Raw genomic sequence first — 23,208 nt, 5'->3', positions numbered from 1 at the left:
CAGTAATTCAAGGTGAAATCACAAGTGTTTCTGGGCCTGGAATTATCAGGCCTGACGTTTTCAGGGTTGGTGACACTGGATGCTTTTCCAGGCTGCAGGAGCTGTGGGCAGTAGCAGACCATGGCTTGCACCGGACCTATACACCAATACTGACAGAGCAGACAAGCTTTCGCCGATTAGGCTGACGCCCGCCATGACCCCTGACTCAACCATAGGTCCTCCTACTGACACTTTACACCTGCAGTAGTTTCTCCTTTGAATTGGGGAAAACTCCATGGAAAAGTTATCTGGTATTACTGGGTCCATGCAGTTATTCTTCATTCCAGGGAGAAAAGTCATTAGAAATGTGGTGCAGGGATACCAGCTGGAATTGAAGATTCCCGGGATTAACACCAAAAACCGGCATACATGTATGAGAGCGGGACTCAGTACCTAACTACCAGGAAGGTGTGAGCCCCTCAGATTTTACATCAGATATAACACACCCCAAAGAAGAAGCAGTGTTACCTCAAACATGAAATTGCACAGCAATAAAGAGAACAGGTACTCATGGGCCACACACTGATTTGGCAAAGATTCAAATGAAACATAAATACCATTTGTATCAATGCAGTATGTGGAATATGTGGTAAGCTATGACTACAAAGACTGCAGGTCACACACTATGTTCCTCCAGTCCGTACTGTGGATTTCTCTCGGAGTATGCATGTCACTTCAGACAGCATGAAAGCAAATTTGCTATTCAGTTGTTAAACAGATGAGCAACTCAGAAACAAGTTGAATGGTAACCTGCTCCATGATTTACTTTGTGCCTTTTCTTGTTCCTGGAATTTGAGATGCCCAAAACTAAAGGGTGTAATGATGGACAAAGGTAGCACTAGTGTGTGCCCAATGATCCGTTGCTGTATATGTTGTCTATCACTTTAGTATGGCGGCTCACACATATGGGTGATTGTTGTGTTAATGTATTTGTTAAAAGCATTCATGCAATTATGTCATTTTTAAGATGTAAAGGAATAAAATGGGCCATAAGGCAGTTTTGCATTTTGAAAATCTTGCCACTTGTTCATAGTGTTGCCTACTTGTTACTCCTGGTGCAAAACAACTGTGAAGTACATGATTGGGAGTTTTTCACGTCCCTTGTACCTTGGCTTTCTTTGTACCTGGTTGGTAAGCTGGGGTTTGTGTATGCCTGGGTAGAAATTGAAACGAGCACTGGTGCAACATACCCGTCATCAATGAGGCACTGTGAGAAGACATGACACCTTCTTACGGGGCTTCATTCATGAACTGCAAAACTCCTATGGCAATGCACTACCTAGCTAATACCGAACTATCAACACACCAAGGCTCTATTGATGCACCTCGGTGTGGTTTTGATGCAAAAGGCTAATGGAGAATAGTGAGCCTTTCACATTTATCACCCATCCCAATAACATCACAGCGTCCCTAGAATAATGCAAAGCCACATTTGGGTCACTGCTTTGGCCAAGCTTATCCTTAAAACAAGGAATAGCTTTTTATATCATTATAAATCACCAAAGGAAGTAGAACCGATTAAATTAAGGTACATAAGAACCCAAATTGTAAATCATGCATTTTGGCTTATGTAAAAAATGAAGGCACTGGCAGTGGAGATATGCACACAAATGTCATGATGGTATATGAACATTATGTTCACTGTGAAACAATTATAGGTGGTATGCATAATTGGAAATAACATACAGAGAATGGTACAAAAGCCTCCATAATGACTTCTTCATGCAGTAAATGTGAGTCAATGTGCACCTTTTTACCTTTATTGTCAAACAAATCTTAGGAGGGTCAAGCATCACTAACACTGTGCCCCCTTGCACAGCAAATTGTTCAATTTCTTAGGCATGCGGAGCACTGACTTTTACGCATAGGCACCTTCCATTGATGCACACAGGTAAGAAAAACTTAGCTGGAACACTGTTTGTGACAGAGAAACTTTCCCAACATTTTTTTCTTTTTTGAAGCAGTTCTCACTGGTTACTACTATGACTAATCGGACCTTCGGGGCAAAACTTGACATCCATTACCCACTCCATAGCAGTCCCCCACACAATCTGGTCACAGTCCAGAATCTGGTCAGTCCAGGAAGGGACTCTTGCAGATTCTAGTGCTCATCTAGCCACTCAGGAGGTCAGCCAACTGACCCTTGGAGTCCACTTCTTACTGATGGGTTCAAGAGTCCCTAGGTCCAGCCCTTCAGGTCTCCACACAGGTCACAGCCAGCAGGCTTCTTCCTTGTCTTCCACATGTCCAGATGTGTTCTGAGGAACTGAAATGAGGTGCTACTTTTGTACAGTACACTAACAAGAGGGTGGAGATGACTCCTAGACATTCCCAGACCAATAGGTTCTCAAGGGCAAACTTTTCTTCTTATTCAGTGCATCTATTTGCTTATATGGCATATTGTTTCTCTCCTTCTAAGCAGCTTGTGCTCCAGCCTAGGGTATGTCTAGGGCATTGAGCAGTTCCCTCCTATCTATCGACACTAAACTGGTTCTGGAACCAGCTCCCCCTTCCTGTGAATGGAGCCACAAGGGCTAGAATGTACCCGAGGATCAAAAGGCCCCTCTCTCCCAGGGCCCACTTCACGCTAACACATTAGCACCTACCGAGCTCATGACAGTGGCGCTGTGCTCATGATGAGCTGAGCTCGTCATAACCGCCGCGGAACGCCCAGGCGGGGATAATTCCCCTGCTGTGCTAGGCGTTCCATTGAGCGGACATGGTCATGACGAGCTCAGCTCATCATGAGCACAGCGCCACCGTGCTGCATGACGAATCATGCTTGTCACAAGCATCGCGTTGCTGCACACGCCCCCCTCCCCCCCCCCCCCCCCCGCTGCGGGGGAATTAGCCCCGCGTCGAAGGGGTTAGGGACAGACTTCACCCTGATCCCTTCAAATTAATAAAGTTCCTGGAACCTCCAAATGGTCCTTCCTGAGATAATTTGAGCAGCCTCCATCACACCCAGGCCATCCTGGCAAAACGTCCATGTCATTGTCTCTGCTCTGGGAGCATTTTCATAATTCCTCAAGAGGTAAAGCTCTTGCAGGGAGAGCAGCTGCAGGCAGGCTAATGCTAATTATCATCCAAGAGCTGCAGCCAGGAAAAGTATAACTTTCTAAAATTCACTTCACAATGGGTTTGGAGTTTTAACAAATAGAAAAGGCAGTTAATTTAACCATTGTTTGTATTAAGCCAAAATTACAAAAAATAGTGCTTTAGTTGTATTTTGACTGTCTCATAGAAACAAAATCACAACACATATAGAGGGAAAATAGCTATTGGGGGCTAGGCACTTTTAGAACATGTGACTTATGTCACTTTTAAATGCTAAACATTCTACCAGTATGTTACATGTACTACGGTTCATTTTCAACCACTTCCTTTTACAGCACTTTTTTACATTGCATATTCACTTACAATGCATGCTTTTACTTTGCAGTGTTGTAAATAAATACGCAATTTCATGTGATCGTGATAAAAGCAAGCCGTAGTAAACATAACACAGCAAAGCATTTATAATGCAAAAAAATAATAAAACCTTCAACATCTGAAGAGTGAGTAAAACTGAATGTACTCCAAGTGCCAAGGTGTCATCCATGCAAATGAATTTGTGATTTTATTTGATGAGCAGGATATAAAACAAGGGCACTGCAGAGTGGGCACATTGACTGACCTGTATTTGGGAGCTAAATGTTTTTTTCTCGCACCCGATCTTGCATCCTTCGGTGAAACATTTCCAATTTAGTTGATTTTTAAAATCAGAATCAGAAACCTTGTCCTGGTCTGAAACTCACGGTTTTGAGCCCCCCAAAGCAAAAAAGAAATCATCTTTTGGTGCCACCTCTTGAAATATAGAAATCCTTCCTTTTATACTTCATGAGAAACAAAACTGCTATTCTATAACAGTATGCAAAGTTAATGCATTGCATCGTATACCTTATGGAACATCTTAGACACATATACTTAACACAGGCTACATAGGTCATATAACTGGTCTCTCATGGTGCTCGAAACAGCACTTGCAAGCATGATACCCTGCATTTAAAGTCCAAAGAACATATAAGACAGAACATCTCAGATATAGCCCATGGTGCATAGATGTAACATACTTATGCCCTTGCACCATTGCCCTTTGCACTAGCCACATAATCAAAATAGAAGGAAAGACAACATAACATGTAATCTGACGGCCAGTCATCACAACAGATATAGCATTTCATAGAATATTTGTCAAGCACCCAACGCAGCACAGATAGGCCGTAAGGTGGACCATGGTGTGCCCACCTACTTATCTCGAAGCTAAGGGTCTAGTTCACAATCAAATTGTAAAACTGCATGAGGAAATAGTCAGGAACAATGAAATTACACCAGCTACTTTATTTCTTTTTTGTTTTGTTTCTCCACTCGAAAATGTTTTCCTGTAGAGAAGCCCCTCTCCAGGCAACCCCATCATTTTGGGGTGTGTTCCTTCACCTTCTGACTCAGGAAAATGATTTACTCCTTTCACTGACAAGAGTAAATCTTTGAGCTTTATCAGGCTCAGAATGGATCAGAGAACAACTTCTAAACAGCCTCTAACCAGTCTCTACCCAATGGTAGACATGAAACATACCATTACACACCAATTCAAGATTCTGGTCGTGAAATCTTGAAACCCTGCAGAAGGGCACCCCAAATAGCTGACAGAGCAACAAGGCCCATAATTTGCACTATTCAAATAAAAACAACGTAACATAAGCACAGGAATAAAAATGTTGTTTCTGCTGCTTGGCTTTAATGAGTTAAGCCATCACAGGTGGCATCTAGTGTCACCTGATAGCCATTACTTTGAAACTCAACAGAGCCACGTAAGCTTACCATCCTTCTTACATCCATAGAGTACCAACTAAATGAGTAATAGTAACGAAAATGCTACTTACCAGTATGCATCTGTTCTTGGCATGTAGAGCTGCAGAGTTGTACACTATGCATTAGATCGCCACCTGGTGTTAGGTTCGGATGATTGCAGGTTGTTGTCTTCTTGGAAGAAGTCTTTGTAGTCACGAGATAGGTGACTCCTCCCTTGGACAATACTGCGCATGGGCATCAGCTCCATCCTTAGATTGTTTTTCGCCATGATCGGAAATGATGGAGTTAGTAGAAGTAAAGAAAAAAGCATGTCCATGCGTGTGCATCTAAGTAAGATGAAAACTGGAACGGGTACAAATCCCGGGGAGGCGGGAGGGCGTGTACAACTCTGCAGCTCTACATGCCAAGAACAGATGCATACTGGTAAGTAGCATTTTCTGTTCGAGGCATATGAGCTGCAGATTGTACACTATGCATTGATTGTGCAGCAGAGTCTCCCTTAGCGGTGGTCACCTGTATCCGTTGCAGTAGTTTGAAAGAGTGTTCTAAGAACAGCCTGGCCTACTGCAGCTTGCTGCTTGGCTTGCGCGTCAACACAATAGTGTTTTGTGAAGGTGTGTGGTGTAGACCATGTTGCTGCCTTGCATATGTCCTCTAGGGGTATGTATCCTAAGACAGCCATAGAGGCTCCTAGTTTGCGAGTGGAGTGCGCTCTAGGAGGAACTGTTAATGTACGTTTAGCTTTAATATAGCATATTTGTATACACTTTACAATTCACCTTGCAATCCCACCTTTGGAGATGGGGTTGCCCTTGTGTGGGGGAGAGAAATATACAAACAGTTATTTTGTCTTTCAAAAGGATTTAGTTCTATAGTATAAAAGAGCCCTTTTAACATCTAATGTGTGTAAAGCCCTTTCCGCTGCAGAGGTAACTCTACGGATTGATTTAGGTGAAAAGGAGTGATGACCTTTGGAAGAAATTTTGGATTAGATCTAAGAACCACTTTGTTAGGATGTATTTGAAAAAATGGTTCTTGTATAGTGAAAGCTTGTATCTCACTTACTCTTCTGAGAGAAGTAATGGCAACAGGGAAAGTTGTTTTCCATGTTAGGAATTGCAGTTCACATTTATGAAGAGGCTCAAAAGGGGGCCCCATGAGTCTTGTAAGGACAAGATTGAGGTTCCACAAAGGAGAAGGTGGGATTATTCTTTTTAATCTGGGTGGGATTATTCTTTTTAATCCTTCCATGAATGCTTTGATTGCAGGTACTCTGAAGAGAGACAGATGTTGCTTGTTTTGTAAATAGGGTGCAATTGCTGCAAGGTGCAGGCGTATGGAAGAATATGCCAAGTTAGACCTTTGTAATGTAAAAGGTAGCAAATGATATTCTGGATGGAAGCATCTAGGGGATCCATTTGGTTATTGCTGCAATAAATGGCAAATCTTTTCCATTTAGCGGCATAACACGCTCTGGTAGTAGGTCTCCTAGCCTCTTTAATGCAAATACAGTCTGGTGGTAGGTTTAGATAACCAAACTCTAAGACTTCAGGAGCCAGATCGCCAAATTCAGTTGGTTTGGGTCTGGGTGTCCGATTTCTCCATGGTTCTGTGTTAACAGGGAGGGTGTGAGCTGTAGCTTTTGATGTGGAACTAGAGAGAGATCTAGTAGTGTGGTGAACCACGGTTGGCGTGCCCATGTGGGAGCTACAAGGATCAATTTGAGAGACTGTTGTCTGAGCTTGCGCACTACTAATGGAATGAATGGGAGAGGAGGAAAGCGTACGCAAATTTGGCTGACCAGTTCATCCATATCACATTGCCTTCGGACAGTGGGTGTGGAAACCTGGCGGCGAAGGTTGGGCATTTTGCATTTTCGTGTGTGGCAAACAGATCTATGTGTGGGTACCCCCACCTTTGGAAGAATGGCTGAAGAACTTGTGGATGTAGTTCCCATTCGTGAATCTGTTGTGACTTCCGACTTAACAGATCTGCTATCGGATTGTGAACTCCTGGAAGGTGTTCCGCTAACAGATAAATGTTCTGAGGAATGGCCTATCTCCAAATGTTCTGTGCAAGTTGGGACAGTTGCAGAGTGTGTCCCCCCCTGCTTTTGTATATAGTAAATGGCTGTCATATTGTACATCCGGATTAGGACAGTTTGTTTTGTACTTGAAGTTGAAAAGGCTTGAGTGCTAAGAATATTGCTAGCAGCTCTAGATGGTTGATATGGAACAGTTTTTGTTGATTGGTCCATTGGCCCAGAGTTGTGTGATGTAAGAGATGGGCTCCCCATCCTGTGAGGGATGCGTCTGTTGTGAGAACTACTTGTGGAACTGGCTCGAGGAACGGCCACCCCTTTGTCAAGTTTTTTGTGTTCCACCACTGCAGAGAGTGATGCGTGCGGCTGTCTACCAACACCAGGTCTGTTAGTTGACCTTGAGCTTGGTTCCACTGTTGTGCTAGGCATTCTTGTAATTGGCGCATTTGCAATCTTGCGTGTGGTACTATGAAGATGCAAGATGCCATCATGCCTATTAGTCTCATGAACACCCTGGCTTGCAGAGACTGCTAGTGTTGAAAAGTGGTGACTAAGGTTTGAATGCTTTGTATCCTGGCTGGACTGGGATACGCGAGGGCTGTAGACATGTTTAGTGTAGCTCCTAGATACTGATGTACATGCGAAGGCTGCAGGTGCGACTTGGTGTAGTTTATTGTAAACCCTAAGTCGTGCAATGTTTGAATTGTCTGATGTGTGTGTTGGACACACTGATTGAATGACTTGGCTTTTATGAGCCAGTCGTTCAGATAAGGGAAGACATTTATTTGTTGTCTTCTGAGATGTGCTGCTACCACTGCTAGGCACTTTGTGAATACTCTTAGTCAGTGGTGGTTTCTGCTGTTGGGCGTCGGGGCTCCGCCCCCCTTACTTTCATTGCCAAGGACAGAGTCAGAGTAAATAAAATTAAAAGCAATTTGTTGGCACACAAATGTTTTTTTTTTAAATAAAATGAGCACACATTTTGTGCTTTCTATGATGCACCGACGCCGTGTCAGTCACTGTGCTTGCTTCCATCCGTGACGGAAGCAAGCATTCCTTAAATGCTGCCCCCTAGGCTTGCCGAAAGTGTGAAGCATTTGCCGGGCTGAAGCTCTCACGGCCCTGAGGCCTGTGAGGTCATCAGCTCGGCAAATACAAAGCCTTGTCGACCAGTCTCCTCCCCCTGATCCCCTGGGAATGAAATCAGCCAAAAATGTCTGCAGCGCGGGAAGCAGACAACTCGAGTCTGCGAAGTGTGTATTCAAATTTCCCAGGGGATCAGGGGGAGGAGACTGGTCGACAAGGCTTTAACTGAAGCCCTGTATCTCTGGGGCTTTCCGTCACTCAGGGAGGTGAGAGCATGGTCACCACACCCTTTCCCAGCACGTCACAAGGTGGGGTGGCACCCACCCTGTGATGTACTAGGAAAGGGTGGAGTTAAGGCTACAGGCAGCCGGGAAGCCAAGTAATCGAGTCTGCGCAGTGTGTCTTCATTAATTTTGAATACACACTTCGCAGACTCGAGTTGTCTGCTTCCCGCGCTGCAGACATTTTTGGACACCTTTTCCACCACATGCAGACTCGTGAATTTTAGACACTGCAGATGTCCAGTGCAGTGAAAGAAGTTGCCGTGCTTCAATTAACGAGTCACCCGAGTCAGTCCTGACAATGCTTCAGACAGGCATGAAAAAGAAAAGCTTTGCTGCTTGGGAAATGAGAAAGTGACTTGCTCGGACCCGGCCTATTTGAAGAAAGTAAAGTAAGCAATTTTATCAATCATCACTGCTGTATTATAATCCCAATAAAAGGTATAAATGAATTGTTTTTTGCATGTTGGAATGGACACATCGTTTTCTAACTTTCTTAAGGTTTATTGTTAGGATCAGGAGGGAGGAATTTTTATTTTATAAATGTAATTTGTAAATACAGGTAGGAACGTATTTATAATTCTTTAGAGTTTAATATGGGGTGCTATTTCAAGTATATGGCGGTCCTAGCTTGTAAACAAAATGATCCAGTCAGGTGTGCTTGTGACATGTTATGACTGGCATATTTTCTTTATGGTAGATGATGTGAATGTCAGAGCGGCCGATTTTTCAGTGGTGAGCTTGGATCGAGTCCTGGTGTCAGCTCAACATCCTGTGGTTCTGAGTAAATACTGTCCCTGTCCTTATAGAACATGAATATGCCCTTGTCTCATGCAACTGGTGCTCTTGTAAAGTGCACCAGTATCTTTGGGGGAGTTTGGCCTTCATAAAAGCTGCAAAAAAAATACAGAGCTAGAATGTCAGAACTGACATTAAAACGCATTTACTGTTCATTTTTACCACATCCAGATATTCCTTCACAACTGATTTGGTGAGTTATACTACATCTGAACTCAACAAAACACTGAATGAGTTAGCTTTGTAGAGTTTTCTTCTCTTTTTGGAGCAAATAACGTTGCATTTGTTTTCATCACAAAGAACCTTTGATTAATAGTATCAATCATTTGCCTATCTCTGTTGAAGCTTTTACGGTTATGCCGCCTGAAGTGCAGAGCATGCATGATTGTTATTTTTTTGCACTTTCAATGACTAGTCAGCAGGATGCTGGTGCCTGGCTGTTTTAACAGCCACCTAATTGAAAATGGTCTCTTAAAAGAATTTCATTTCAACTGAACTTTTTCTGCTTCTGCTCATCACAACATTGTTGTGCTCAATTCGTTGCTAATTTCCTTTATATATTGCTGCCATACAAAAATATGCCAAAATAAGGACTTCCATTAAACTGGGGACCATTGAAGTTAAAAACATCTATGGTGTTTTGCTCTTTTTATTTAAAAGAATGGTTCTTGAAAATAAATTGTTTAAGTTTTAAAACAAGATTTGCGCAGGAAATCGTGACCGACCTCGCAAAAAAATCCTGCGCTACCCTAATGTTATGTTAACTCATACCTTCGCAACCCCAGCCCCACCACTCTCAAACTTCACCAGCTGCCACTGCTCTTAGTGCCGTTGTCACTCCGAATGGGAGGACTTTGAACTGATAGTGTTGTCCTTCCAGTACAAGCCTTAGATACCTTCTGTGGGCAGGATGTATGGGGATATGGAAGTAGGCGTCTTTTAGATCTAGTGTTGTAAGAAAGTCGCCTTGTTGCAGCAGTGGGAGCACTTGTTGTACAGTGATCATATGAAAATGATCTGATTGTATGTAATGGTTGAGGGGCCGGAGGTCGAGAATTGGCCTTAGTGTTCCGTCCTTTTTGGGAATTAGAAAGTACAGCGTGTAAACCCCTGTTCCTTGTTCTTCTAAAGTACCTATTTGAATAGAATCTTTTTGTAGAAACAGGAGAACCTCCTGTTGAAGCAGAGTTAGATGGTCTGTAGACATTGGACGCTGCCTGGGAGGTATGGTTGACGGGGTTGCTGTAAATTCTAGGCAGTAGCCATGTTAGATAATCTGTATTACCCACTTGTCTGTTGTAATGGAGTTCCAGACAGGCAGGAACTGTGTTAATCTGCCCCCTACAGGAGTGGAATGCTGTGGGGGGAGCAGAGGGAAGTCACTGTTTTGTGGCGGAAGAGGATCGATTGTTATTGTTACAGCAACCTCTTCCTTTGTTATTATTGCCTCTGTATCCTCCTCTAAAGTATCCCTTGTTAGAGGATGTTTGTGATTTGAAAGATGTTGTAGTGTCTGCTCCAGTTTGTTTGGAGCCTCCTCTATAAAAGGAGCGACCAAAGGAGCTTCTAGCTGTTGTGGAATGTAAAGCCCCCATAGACTTGGCGGTGTCGGTATCTTTCTTCATTTTTTCCAGTGTAGTGTCTACTTCTGGGCCAAATAACTGGTTCGGATTAAATGGTTGGTTTAAAATAGTGTTTTTCACTTCTTGTTTAAACCCTGAAATGCGTAACCACGCATGTCTCCTGAGTAGGACACTGGTATTTACAGCTCTAGATGCTGTGTCTGCGACATCTAGCGTGCATTTTATTGAGGCATTGGATTTCAACTTGCCTTCCTGTATAAGGTCATTTGCTTGATCTTTGTACTGATCTGGTAAGTGCTCAAATAGTTTTTCTAATTGGTCATAATGAGCCCTATCGTAACGAGAGAGGAGGGCTTGTGTATTTGCTATACGCCAAATGTTTGTAGCTTGTGCAGCTATTCTTTTACCTGACGCCTCAATTACTTTTGATTCTTTGTCAGGTGGGGGTGCTTCGCCAGAAGTTTGAGAATTCGCCCTCTTCCTAGCATTGGCTACAACTAATGAGTCTAGTGGCAGATGTCCTTTAATGTAGACTGGATCTGCGGGTGCTGGTCTATATTTTTTCTCGATTCTAGGGTTTAACATTCTAGTGCGTACAGGGTCTTTAAATACCTCTGGAGCGTGTTTTATAACCCCCTTGATCATGGGAAGAATTTGAGCAGACCGCTGAGACTGCTCAAAGGTATACAGGAGAAAATCCTCCTCTATGTCATCGGAATGCATAGGGACTCCGTGGTAAACAGCAGCTCTGTTTAACAACTGACCAAAACCAATGGTATCTTCTGGAGGGGGAGGTTTTGATGGGTATGACTGCGGTTCAGGAATGTCAGGCACATTTTGTGGGTTTGTAAAGTCCCATATAGGCCCATTTTGGGGGTTTGAAAAGTCCCATACACCCTCATCTACATGGTATGAATCAGGTTCTTGCATGTCCTCCCCTCCACCCAAATTGTATTCATCATCATTCTGTTGTGGGGAATGTGATGATAATGGAGAATGTACAGGAGAGATTTGAGGTGATATGTGAGGAGGAACAGGAGAAGAAGGAGAGGAAGGTATAGGAGAGGAAGGGTGCATAGGAGATGTTGCACAGTCTTTCTTTTTGGCAGGAACCACAGGTGTGGGTGGTGCATCTGCTGGTCTCTTTTTGTGAGGTGTAGCACCTACATGACCTGACCTTGGGTCTATGTAGATCTTCTTTTGTCGAGGATCTGGTCTAAAAAGTTCTTCCTCCTCTACAACCTTCTTGGGCGTCGATTTTTTCGATTTCAGAGGAGGTTGTCGTGTGTCTTTAGCCTTGGGAGGTGTTATAACGTCCTGTGGCATAGTTTTCAGTGTTGAAGGTGTTGTTTTCGGCTTTGTAGGCATGTTCGAGGATTTGGGCACCTCGGAATCAGGCTTTGAGTTCTTCGGCGTCGAAGATGTAGAAGTGGACGGCTTCGAAGCCGGTGCTTCTTTCGGTTTCGGTACCGGTACATCTTTATGTTTCGGGCTGGTACTGTTTTAGGCTTCGGTGCAGACGGGTCTTTTGGCTTCGGTGCCGAAGGGTCTTTTGGCTTCGGTGTCGAAGGGTCTTTTGGCTTCGGCGCCGAGGCCTCTTTATTTTTTGGTGCCGATGGAAGAGGCTTGCTCTGTGTCGAGGCACTAGAAGGCTTAGTTGTTTTCTTCAGAGCCAGGCTGGAAGGCGGGGCTTTCTAAGCAGGTATTCGGTCTCGACTGGGCCCTTTGGGCGGAGTGCTGACCTTTGCCTTAAGTTTGGACAGAATATGTGGTGCAGGGGCAGTAGTACTCACGCGCTGACCTGATGGAATGGAGTCATCTGAGTCGTCTGCCTCTGATACGATCTGGAGATCAGGTGAGTCTTCTTCGGGAACGAGGGGAACCTCTTCGTCGAAGAGGTCTTCCGGTGCTGGAGCTGATCTCCTCATTTCGTGTCGACGAGCTCTCCGATCCCGGATAGTTTTCTTCGATCCGAAGGATGCACAAGCTGTGCAGGTCGACTCGTCGTGTTCCGGCGCTAGACAGAGGTTGCAGACTTCATGGTGGTCGCTATGTGGGAACTTTGCTCGACATACCGATCATCTTTTGAACGGAGTTCTTTCCATGTGGTGTAGGTCGCACGGCGTCGGTAGGCCCAACGGCCAGCGTCGATGACCGGAATGGAAGTGATGACGTCAAAAGTATTGTAGTCGATGTCGAGGGTAGTTTGTAGAAGTTTGAGGAACTTCTGCGCTTCGAAGTTGCTGAAAAGTCCTTTTCTAGCCGGAGTGGAGAAACCTTCATCCGAACCCAGTGGCGGAAAAAAACAATCTAAGGATGGAGCCGATGCCCATGCGCAGTATTGTCCAAGGGAGGAGTCACCTATCTCGTGACTACAAAGACTTCTTCCAAGAAGACAACAACCTGCAATCATCCGAGCCCAACACCAGGTGGCGATCTAATGCATAGTGTACAATCTGCAGCTCATATGCCTCAAACACTGTGTTACTTAAAGTGTTCACATATGTCCAACACTGAAGTAATTAGTGGTAAATACAAGTTTTACTGATGAAGATCAGGCATATTTGGGAATCACAGGATGGGTTGGACACAGGCAGGCACCTTCTCCAGTCAGATTTCACATACTGCATAAACTGCACTTGGACCTGCTTGGAACATTATTTAGAAATATAAATGAGGATTGCTTCTGTAAATGGCGCCAGAAAAGACTTCTGCCTGGCCACTGAAAACATCCGCCTGGCTGTTGTCCCTGCTGTGAGAGCTCAACTGATGGGTATAACCCCTTCCCTGGTAATCCTTCTGGGCAACCTTATAGAACTCTGATTTAGCCTGTCTTTGTCATAACAGACAGGAACCAACCATTTGCAAATCATTCTTGGCCATATCCCAAAAATTGGTCACTCTAGCTCGCGCTGCTCTGCCACTCACCTATATTTGTTACAATCCTTTTTTGGTGTGTTAGAGTCAGTGTGCCCGTGCACTGATTCCAGCACTTTTCACACTTCAGACAAAACATCACTACTGTATAACTCTGGAGCCTCTTCAATCTGCTCCGGTGGACCACACCCTGGGCTTTTAAGATCAACATATCCTTTAAAGTCGATTAAAAATAAATCAGGTCACTTCTGCTGTGTGTGTGTGCCCATGTCTTTGTGTGTGTTGAAGGGGGGTAGAATGCTTTTTTGTTGTTGTTTACAAATCCCATTAATTAATGGTTGAAACCAGATTTTTTTTAAATGTATTTAAAAATCATTTTTTTTGGCATTTTCAAAAAAATAACAGTATAGTAGTATCTATTATGAGTGCAGCTTAAAATCCATTACTTCTACATCTTGACATGGAGTACAGTAACCTCTGAATACATATCTCATCAGTTATTGTCGAGCAACCAGATTATCTTAGATAGAACAGAATAGAGGTCAATATTTTCTGATAAGGAAAAGAACAATCATAACTCGATACATAACCTTCAGCATCAATTCTTATAAATCTAGTAAGCATATGTAGATATCAAGTGGAGGTACTTTCAGTACTGATGCCCTCATTTTGCTTCATAAATTACAAACTGGCCCTTACAGAGTAAGCTGGCCCATCATATGTATGAGTTTGTCATACAGACACAGGAGCTTTGGTCAAGAGATATCCAAACGTGACACTGGCATATCATTCACGATTACTAAAATCAGTCAAGTAGTCAAAGGCGAAATTGTGACTAATTTAAGCACAATTTTTAAGGTTTTGCAGAACATTTGAGTAATATATTGTGGTTTCTGTTTTACTTCTGGCTGGCACTTACGGTTGTGGGGCAGTCTGACTCCATTCTTCTTTTAAAGATGGTCGCCTCCATGTTCGCCGTCCTCTCCCAGCATCCCCTGCAGCACCATCAGCTTCCTCTGCAGGCCTCTTCTCCTCCAGCACAGACTCCAGCCCCATGGCTACAGGCAGGGTCTTGAAGCTGTTATACCTGGAGACAGAAACAATGAATCCCGCTGAAGTCACCACAGATGTCACAGTAGCAGACATAATCTTTGCTGTTGCCTTAGCAACGCCTCGGTCAACAAAAGTCCTGGTAAAGGTAGTTCCATTGCTACTAAATGCTACAGGCACTGCACTGAAAAAATATTTTGTAATAGAAGCAGATCCTGTTAGTTTATGACAAACTTTTACCTGTCACAAAGTGTTTCTTCTAACATTCAAGGCAGTGGCCATCAAGCCATAAATAGGCAGCTCTAATTAGCCTAAATATACAAGCCTCGTTGCAACCAGACTGCTCCCCATTAAAGCAAATGAAAGTCAATGAAAGAAGTCAATAAAAGGCTTAATGATGTTATATGACGATTGGGATGTGCAAGCGGTACATGCATTGTTTTCTGATTTGAAGTATTATGCTGCTTTTGATGCTGAAGATTTGTATTTGAAATTCTGCCAATTATGCTGATCTCTTTTGGTATCAGCATTATGGGCACAGTTTTTTTACACAAAACAAGCACATTAAGACCAGTTCTTAACTACACTCAATGAGAACATTGTCCTATTCCCGTACAAGGGAGTTCTAAAACTCTTAGAGATAAATTCACTTATTTTACGCATTATGGCACGTCAAACCTAGAATCCTATTTCTTTAAACTGCAATTGTCATCTCAATCCAAATTTATATTAACCCATACCAAATTGATTTACGCCAACTTATTTAGAACTAAATTAGCTACACAGGGTTATGATCACTGGGAGGAGCCATCAATTTAAAATCAATATGGGGCACAAAGCCTTGGCAGGTTCAGGGAACTGAGGCTTTACATCGTGCCTGCCTGATCGCAGCTCAAATTTTGCTTTTGAATGACACAGTATACCAAACCACTTGTTTCGGCCTGACAACTGTAAAAACTTTAAATACCCCAACCATTCTGTCCTTAGCGGAATATGACAATTGGCGCACTCAGAGAAATTATAATATTGATGCACTACAAGCATTGTTTTGCAATGACATTTTCAATGTCTCTGAAAGTGATTCATCCGGATGGTTGGTATGGCAAACAAATACAAAGGCATGTCAATTGCGTTTTTTATAAGGTAACATCTGGTTTCACTCAGACTAGGCCAGATCCTCGTTATCCATTTACACATTCGGTCACCACATACTTGGTGGGTAAATGAGGCCAACAATGGTAGCAACATTCCATTCAGTGAAACAACACTTCTCACTTTTGACAAACAATATTGATTTAGCTGATTTCGTCTTAGGACCTAGGTCACCCTATATTTAAGAGGTTCATTTAAGCAGCCTACAACGAAATTTGGAAACTTTTGCAGATTGAGGCAGCTCTTCGTCTGTGCCAAATTGATCAGGCCAATTTAGAGAAAGTCCTTGCCGTAGTGGACAATAGCATCAATACACTTTCATCACACATTTATACATTGGATAAAATGGTTTCATCTGTTCTTGATACTGTGCAAAGTGATGTATCTGTGTTGTATCACGGTCAAAATCAGTTAAGATCTGTTATGTAATTTGCTTGGACATTGCAAGCTCTGAAAATGGGGAAAGTGCCTTGGGATTTTTTTTTCTCCAAAATAGGTTTTTTCAAACGCTTTGAACTCTGCTTACTCTGTTTTGGTCCTTTGCCTATGTCCTAAAACCTTACCAAGGGGAGGGTTTTATATGGCCCATAGGGACATTGTCGATATTGCTAAGTTAGTATGAGCTTCGCTGCCATGATGCTGTTTTTGCGCACTTTACTACATGACTTTGTTTCTGCAAGACTCTGTTTGTGCTTTTCAAATGAGAAGGGGCTGCCTTTCGCATTCTCTGCCTTTCCTGGAGTTTAGTCTGAACAGGTTGTGCAAGGTCGATAAAGAATGCCCCTTACTATTTTGTACTGGTCAGTCCCCAGCACCTAGACATAACATGCTAAAACACAGCTGCAATGCTGAAGACTCGTGCTTTGATATCCAGGGCTTGCATGTTGTTTTAACACACTTAGAGAAAGCCTGGCCAAGGGGGGAAGTCTCCCTTCATCAACGACTCTGCAAAGGGGCCTCCTGGTGCACAACCTGTGGAGGATGAAGTCCCCTTGGCTAGTGAAGGTCCTTGAGGGGTTAACAACTCCTCCTGTTACCTCCAGTAAGTCCAGCTCAGCAGGATTGCTGAAAGGTCATCCACGGCTGCGCCCTCTTCCTCTAGCACTCTGCAAACGCACCTCCTGGTGCAGTACTGGGTGGGAGATCAAGACCCCTTAGATACCGAGGGTCTCTCAGGGCCAAAAACCCCTCCTGTTACCTCCATCAGCTGAAAGATGATGTGAATCCCTGCCCCCTTTCCCAACCACTCTGCAAACGAGCCAGAGTGTATGGCTGTGTGAATGGGGGAGTGACTGGTTGTATGAGTGGCTGTACGGGTGAGTGGTTGTGTGAGTGGCTGTGTGAGTGGGTGGATGAGTACTTCTATGGGTTTGTGAATGCATATGTGAGTGACTGTGTGCATGTGTGATTGGGCGTATGAGAGGTTGTAGGGGGTGTGAGTGGGTGTGTGAGTGGTTTTGTGGATGATGCCCTCAGTGATGTAATACGTGATGTCATCAGCGAGGACACTGACCATGTCATGAGTGATGTAATATATGAGGTCATAAGCAGTGTATTGCAGGGGCATAAGTTATAGTTAGCTCAAGTAACTAGAACTGCTGAATTTCTATGTTTTTGCACAAGTGAAATCTGAGCCTAACTTTAACTGCCCTGTAACCTTTGTTTTTTTCAGTGAATTTCCAAGGATTTTTTAATTCTATTTCCTAACTATACCATCCCTGTAAGCTTTGTTTTTTTCCAGTGAATATATAACATATTTTTCAAAACATAAAGGCTATTACTTTTGCCTGATGACTGAGTCAGTGACTCAGATGAATAAGTGTGTTTAAGGGTTTAAGGTAGGACTACAATTGTGTTTGAAAGAGATCCACATAGATCACACTCCTCCACTTTCATTTTTGTTATGATAATAAAACAAGGGTTAACTGTCTTAGTACAAGTGAGTGGCTGTTTATGCAGCTTCACATTAACTAGTAAGTGAAATTGAACAGGATGACTTCTAAATCAGCAGATATATTCCAGAGTGGTTTATCTCTTATGTTGTCCGCATTAGAAGACAGGGGAACACAGGATCCTCAAAATGGCTTGCCCATGATAAAATAAACACACACACATCTAGCATACATATTCAGCTACTGGGACAGTCAGTAAACTCTGAGCGTGTAAATAAGATATTCATTTCCAAGAAGACAACACATTCAGTTTTTGCTGAGAAAACATACAAACAGGAGGGGCTAGAGAATTCAATAGAGCAGAGGGGACTCTTAAGACTCTTAACTGTGGATGGGACTTTTCACTCCTGGGAATGCATGACTCTAGATAATCTTGATGAGGCCGATGCAGGAGGACTTGTCTTAAGAGTGACACAGTGGTTTCCATCAAGTAGCCACACAGGGAACGTAAACAAACAGTTCAAAATAAGCAGCCACACAGGCTCCTAATAGGAAACATTCCTTTGAATATAACAGGCAGTTGCATTTCCCTACAAAGAGGCCCTTTATGCAATTTCACAGTAACTAGTAAGTGAAATGGAACAGGAGGATTTCTAAATCAGCAGATACATTGCAGGCCTTTATCTCACTTTGTTCGCATTAGAAGACAGGGGGACACAGGATCCTCAAAACGGCTCTCTGCTTAACCCTGATAAATCACTCACACACACACACACACACACACACACACAAGCACACACACATGCACACATTCCACTTCTGCCTCCTTAATAAATTTGCCACCATAGGCTAGAGGCCTATAAGGGGGCCATATAAGAGTGAAGAAAGTCAAATATGTGTACCCAGACCAGGTGACTATTTATGTGGCACTGGGTATTGCCACATGTGGTAATGTATGAGGTGAGGTAAATATGTTTGCAAAATCACCTGCAGGCTAATGTGTGAGAACTAGACAAATGAGTGGCAAACTTACTGTCCCAGGAGGTGGTCAAAGCCCTTCTCCACTTCTGAGCGCTTGTGCTGCAGTGGCTCAGGAAGATCTTCGCCATCCTCGCTCTCGCTACTGGCCGAGCTCACCTCCACCTGGGCATGCGCAGCGTTCTCCTTTGGAATTGGAGTCTAGGAGAAGGAAAGCAGAGGTTTGCCTCAGATATGACAGAAAAGAGCTGCTGCTGAATTACAGAAGCAGGGGTTGGGATGTATGTGGAAGAAGGCAGACAGTGGAAATGGCTTGCTGTGAAGGAAGTTACTGGATCATGAGGCATACTAACGTGGGGATAGTAAAGGCTTGTAGACACTCTGGGATACTGATGATAGACCATATATAGAGCTTACCGCCAGAGCACAGACTGGTGTGATAGTAGAGACATCAAGGCAATAGTAGGCAGTTCAGGGACCCTATGTCTAGAACATACTATAGGAATAATGGATGTTGGGGATAATAAGGAAGTGCAGGCTATGAGGAACAGTGCAAGATTTCTATGCATAAAGCAATTTAGCAAGAGTAATAGAAGTTGCAAACAGTAACCAAGTGTAGACCATAAGGAGTAGTTCAGGAACACAGTACACAATTCTTCAGGACCTTTGACTGTTGATGTGGTGTACAAATTTCAACTATTGGAGTGTTGTGGTCACCAGGCCTGGGCAGAGTTCGGAGAGTTTTACTCCGTGAAGTGCCAGAAAAACTCTGCCACGCTCCGCAGAGTTCTGCCAGCAGTGGAGGTTGTTAAGTCATGCTCCTCGCACTGATTTTTAACACCAGGAGTTTGTCCTGTGCTGTAAAATCAGTGAGAAAGTCACTATACGTTGTGCCAGAGGGTCATGCAGCTTTCTGCCGCTCGAGTAGACATTCTACTTGAGCAGCAGTTTCCTCAACGCGAACAGCAGATTTCTCAATAAGAGCAATTGCGGCCTGCCGCGACCGTCTGCGTTGAGCAATCTCACTGGGAGGAGGTCTAGCATGTGATTGAGCTGCTCAAGACAAAAAAACTATGCTCCGTGTCACTTCGCAGAGTTTTTCGCAACTCTGCGCAGAGCGCAAAGTGGGCAAAACTCTGCAAACTCTGCTGGTAAAGCGGATTTCTATGCCCACCTCTAGTGGTCACATTGCAGGTGCACTGTGCAACAGAAGCATTGGATAAACTGCTCATTTTATGGGATCATATTGGAATGCCTGATGTGAGGGTTTGCTATGGAAGACTGTGCAAGAGCTCTATAGTCGTGCAAGAACATTGGCGGTGATGTACAGTACACATGTAACTCCTGTATGGATGTGAAATTACATGGGCTGCAAAGTGAAGTACAGCAGTGATTACTACATAGCTGTGCAAGAGCATGGCCTGGTGTGATTCTTGCATGGGGGGCAAGAGCACTAATTGCACAATGCAGTGCTTGGAATGATTACTGTTCAGATGTGCAGGAATGCTTGCTGTGGAGTATACAATACAGTAGCAATGCCTTTATGGGTGTGCAGGACCATGGGCTTCAAAGTCCAGTCAAGGCATAGCTCCTGCTTTCGGGATGCAGAAGTACTGGCTGCAATGTGGGGTGCAGGGATGATTACTGTACGGGTGTGAAAGACCAATGTCTTTGAAGTGCAATAGAATATGGTAGCAAATGACAGTACCATGGGCAATAGTATTGGCCCCAAATTACAGAATAGGCAGAATTCCTGTATGTGTGTCCAGGAACACTGGCTGGGTGGACAGTGCAAGAGTGATAACTGTACTGGTGTGCAGTAGAACTGTGGGGTATATAGTGAATAGTATTGAGAAACAGGACTGGTTTAAATCACAGCGTAGGAATGATTCCTGTGCTGGTGTTTAGAGATGCTGTTGTTTATAGCACAGAGCTGGCTGTCATATGGGAGAAGATAGTGTCATGAGCATTGGCAGTGGCAGTAGTCTCTGCGTGCTCTCTTTGGCACATTGGGTTAAGGCCACTTGTCTTTGGAGCAGGCCAATGAGCAATGACTGCAGACATGTGAACAAATACTGGCTCTAGGGTATAGAATTAGATCATTGGCTCTGGATAACAGCACATAACATCGGTCTGTGCAACGTGGCACATTAGGATTTTTCTTTTGTTTTCTATCACCAAATGTGTCAGTCTATGGAATAGATGCTTGGTGCCTTTTGCAATTCACTGGGCCACTGTCTACAGGAATATACACAAAGCACTGACCCTAGGACTAGGACTTATCACTGCACAGACCATTGTGTGGTTACTGACTGTAGGAATGAACTGTAGCATTAGGGGTGGGAATGGAGAGAACCACATTTGGAAAGAACATATGAACAATGGGTACAGGCAGAGAACTGGCATTTGGAGTGGACAAGAGCAGTGACAGTAACAATATAAAGCACCACTTTAGCCATGGAGAGGGACACTATGGGAATGGTTAATATCACTAGCTGTAGCAATGGGTGTGAGCCCTGGGCCAAAGCAATGGACAGGAGCACAGACTGCCAGAATGGTGAGCAATGGATAGAATGGACAAAGCACTGGCAGTAGGAATGGCTTCAATTAAGGATAGACATGAGCACTGGGTGGGACTCTGGACTGGAATGCTGCTGTGGTACCCCTGGCTATGAAAGAATGGTAGACTGGTTGTAGAAATGCAGAGGAGCAATGGCTGTGGGAATGTACAGGAGCATTGACTTAAGGCAAAAGCACTGGTTCTAGGAATGAACCACCATAGAGGCTGTCGGATTTGACACAACCAATGACTTTAAGAATTGACTGGAGATCGGGTATAGGAATGGACAGTAGTGTTGCTGGTGGAAGGGATTGGAGCATTTGCTAAGCGGGAGCAAACCTAGTAATGGACAGACATATTGCAAGTTGGAATGCCCAGGTGCATCCCCTAAAGAAGTGAGTCAAAGCATTAATTGTAGAAAAAGACAGTGACACTGACTTTAGGAATGCAGGGATGGACAGCAGCACTGGCTGTAGGAATGCAGGGGTGGACAGCAGCACTGGCTTCAGGAATGTAGGGGTGGACAGCAACACTGGCTGTAGGAATGCAGGGATGGACAGCAGCACTGGCTGTAGAAATGCAGGGATGGACAGCAGCCCTGGCTGTAGGAATGCCAGATGGACAGCAGCACTGGCTGTAGGAATGCCAGGTGGACAGCAGCACTGGCTGTAAGAATGCAGGGATGGACAGCAGCACTGGCTGTAAGAATGCACGATGGACAGCAGCACTGGCTGTAGGAATGCAGGGATGGATAGCAGCACTGGCTGTAGGAATGCAGGGATGGATAGCAGCACTGGCTGTAGGAATTCCAGATGGCCAGCAGCACATGCTGTAGGAATGCAGGGGTGGACAGCAGCACTGGCTGTAAGAATGCACGATGGACAGCAGCACTGGCTGTAGGAATGCAGGGATGGATAGCAGCACTGGCTGTAGGAATGCAGGGATGGATAGCAGCACTGGCTGTAGGAATTCCAGATGGCCAGCAGCACATGCTGTAGGAATGCAGGGATGGACAACAGCACTGGCTGTAGGAATGCAGGGATGGACAACAGCACTGGCTGTAGGAATGCAGGGATGGATAGCAGCACTGGCTGTAGGAATTCCAGATGGACAGCAGCACTGGCTGTAGGAATGCAGGGATGGACAGCAGCACTGGCTGTAGGAATGCGGGGACGGACAGCAACACTGGTTGTAGGAATGCAGGGATGGACAACAGCACTGGCTGTAGGAATGCAGGGATGGATAGCAGCACTGGCTGTAGGAATTCCAGATGGACAGCAGCACTGGCTGTAGGAATGCAGGGATGGACAGCAGCACTGGCTGTAGGAATGCGGGGACGGACAGCAACACTGGTTGTAGGAATGCAGGGATGGTCAGCAGCACTGGCTGTAGGAATACCAGATGAAAAGCAGCACTGGCTGTAGGAATGCAGGGATGGACAACAGCACTAGCTGTAGGAATGCAGGGATGGACAGCAACACTGGTTGTAGGAATGCAGGGATGGACAGCAGCACTGGCTGTAGGAATGCCAGATGAAAAGCTGCACTGGCTGTAGGAATGCAGGGATGGACAACAGCACTGGCTGTAGGAATGCAGGGATGGACAGCAGCATTGTCTGTAGGAATGCAGGGGTGGACAGCAGCACTGGCTGTAAGAATGCACGATGGACAGTAGCATTGTCTGTAGGAATGCAGGGACGGACAGCAGCACTGGCTGTAGGAATGCAGGGGTGGACAGCAGCATTGTCTGTAGGAATGCAGGGGTGGACATCAGCACTGGCTGTAAGAATGCACGATGGACAGTAGCATTGTCGGTAGGAATGCAGGGATGGACAGCAGCACTGGCTGTAGGAATGCAGGGGTGGACAGCAGCACTGGCTGTAGGAAAGCAGCGATGGACAGTAGCATTGTCTGTAGGAATGCAGGGATGGACAGCAGCACTGATGGAAGGAATGCACGGATGGATAGCAGCACTGTCTGTAGGAATTCCAGATGGACAGCAGCACTGGCTGTAGGAATGC

At 44.5% G+C, this 23,208-nt stretch overlaps 1 protein-coding gene across 6 annotated transcripts in view; it reads right to left on the bottom strand.

Moving 5' to 3' along the window:
• Nucleotides 1-23,208, bottom strand: part of AKNA (AT-hook transcription factor) — a 282,106-nt gene that overhangs the window by 146,116 nt on the left and 112,782 nt on the right. For all 6 annotated transcript variants that reach the window (XM_086921106.1, XM_086921112.1, XM_086921108.1 and 3 more), the window contains exons 10-11: nucleotides 18,684-18,829; nucleotides 14,476-14,643 (exon numbers count right to left, since the gene is read on the bottom strand). In XM_086921106.1, coding sequence (XP_086777232.1) covers nucleotides 14,476-14,643; nucleotides 18,684-18,829 — 314 coding nt within the window. The remainder of the gene's footprint in view (nucleotides 1-14,475; nucleotides 14,644-18,683; nucleotides 18,830-23,208) is intronic.

This window comes from Lissotriton vulgaris, chromosome 5, assembly GCF_964263255.1.
Source record: "Lissotriton vulgaris chromosome 5, aLisVul1.2, whole genome shotgun sequence".
Lineage (NCBI taxonomy): Eukaryota > Metazoa > Chordata > Amphibia > Caudata > Salamandridae > Lissotriton > Lissotriton vulgaris.
This window is presented reverse-complemented; position numbering and strand designations above follow the sequence as displayed.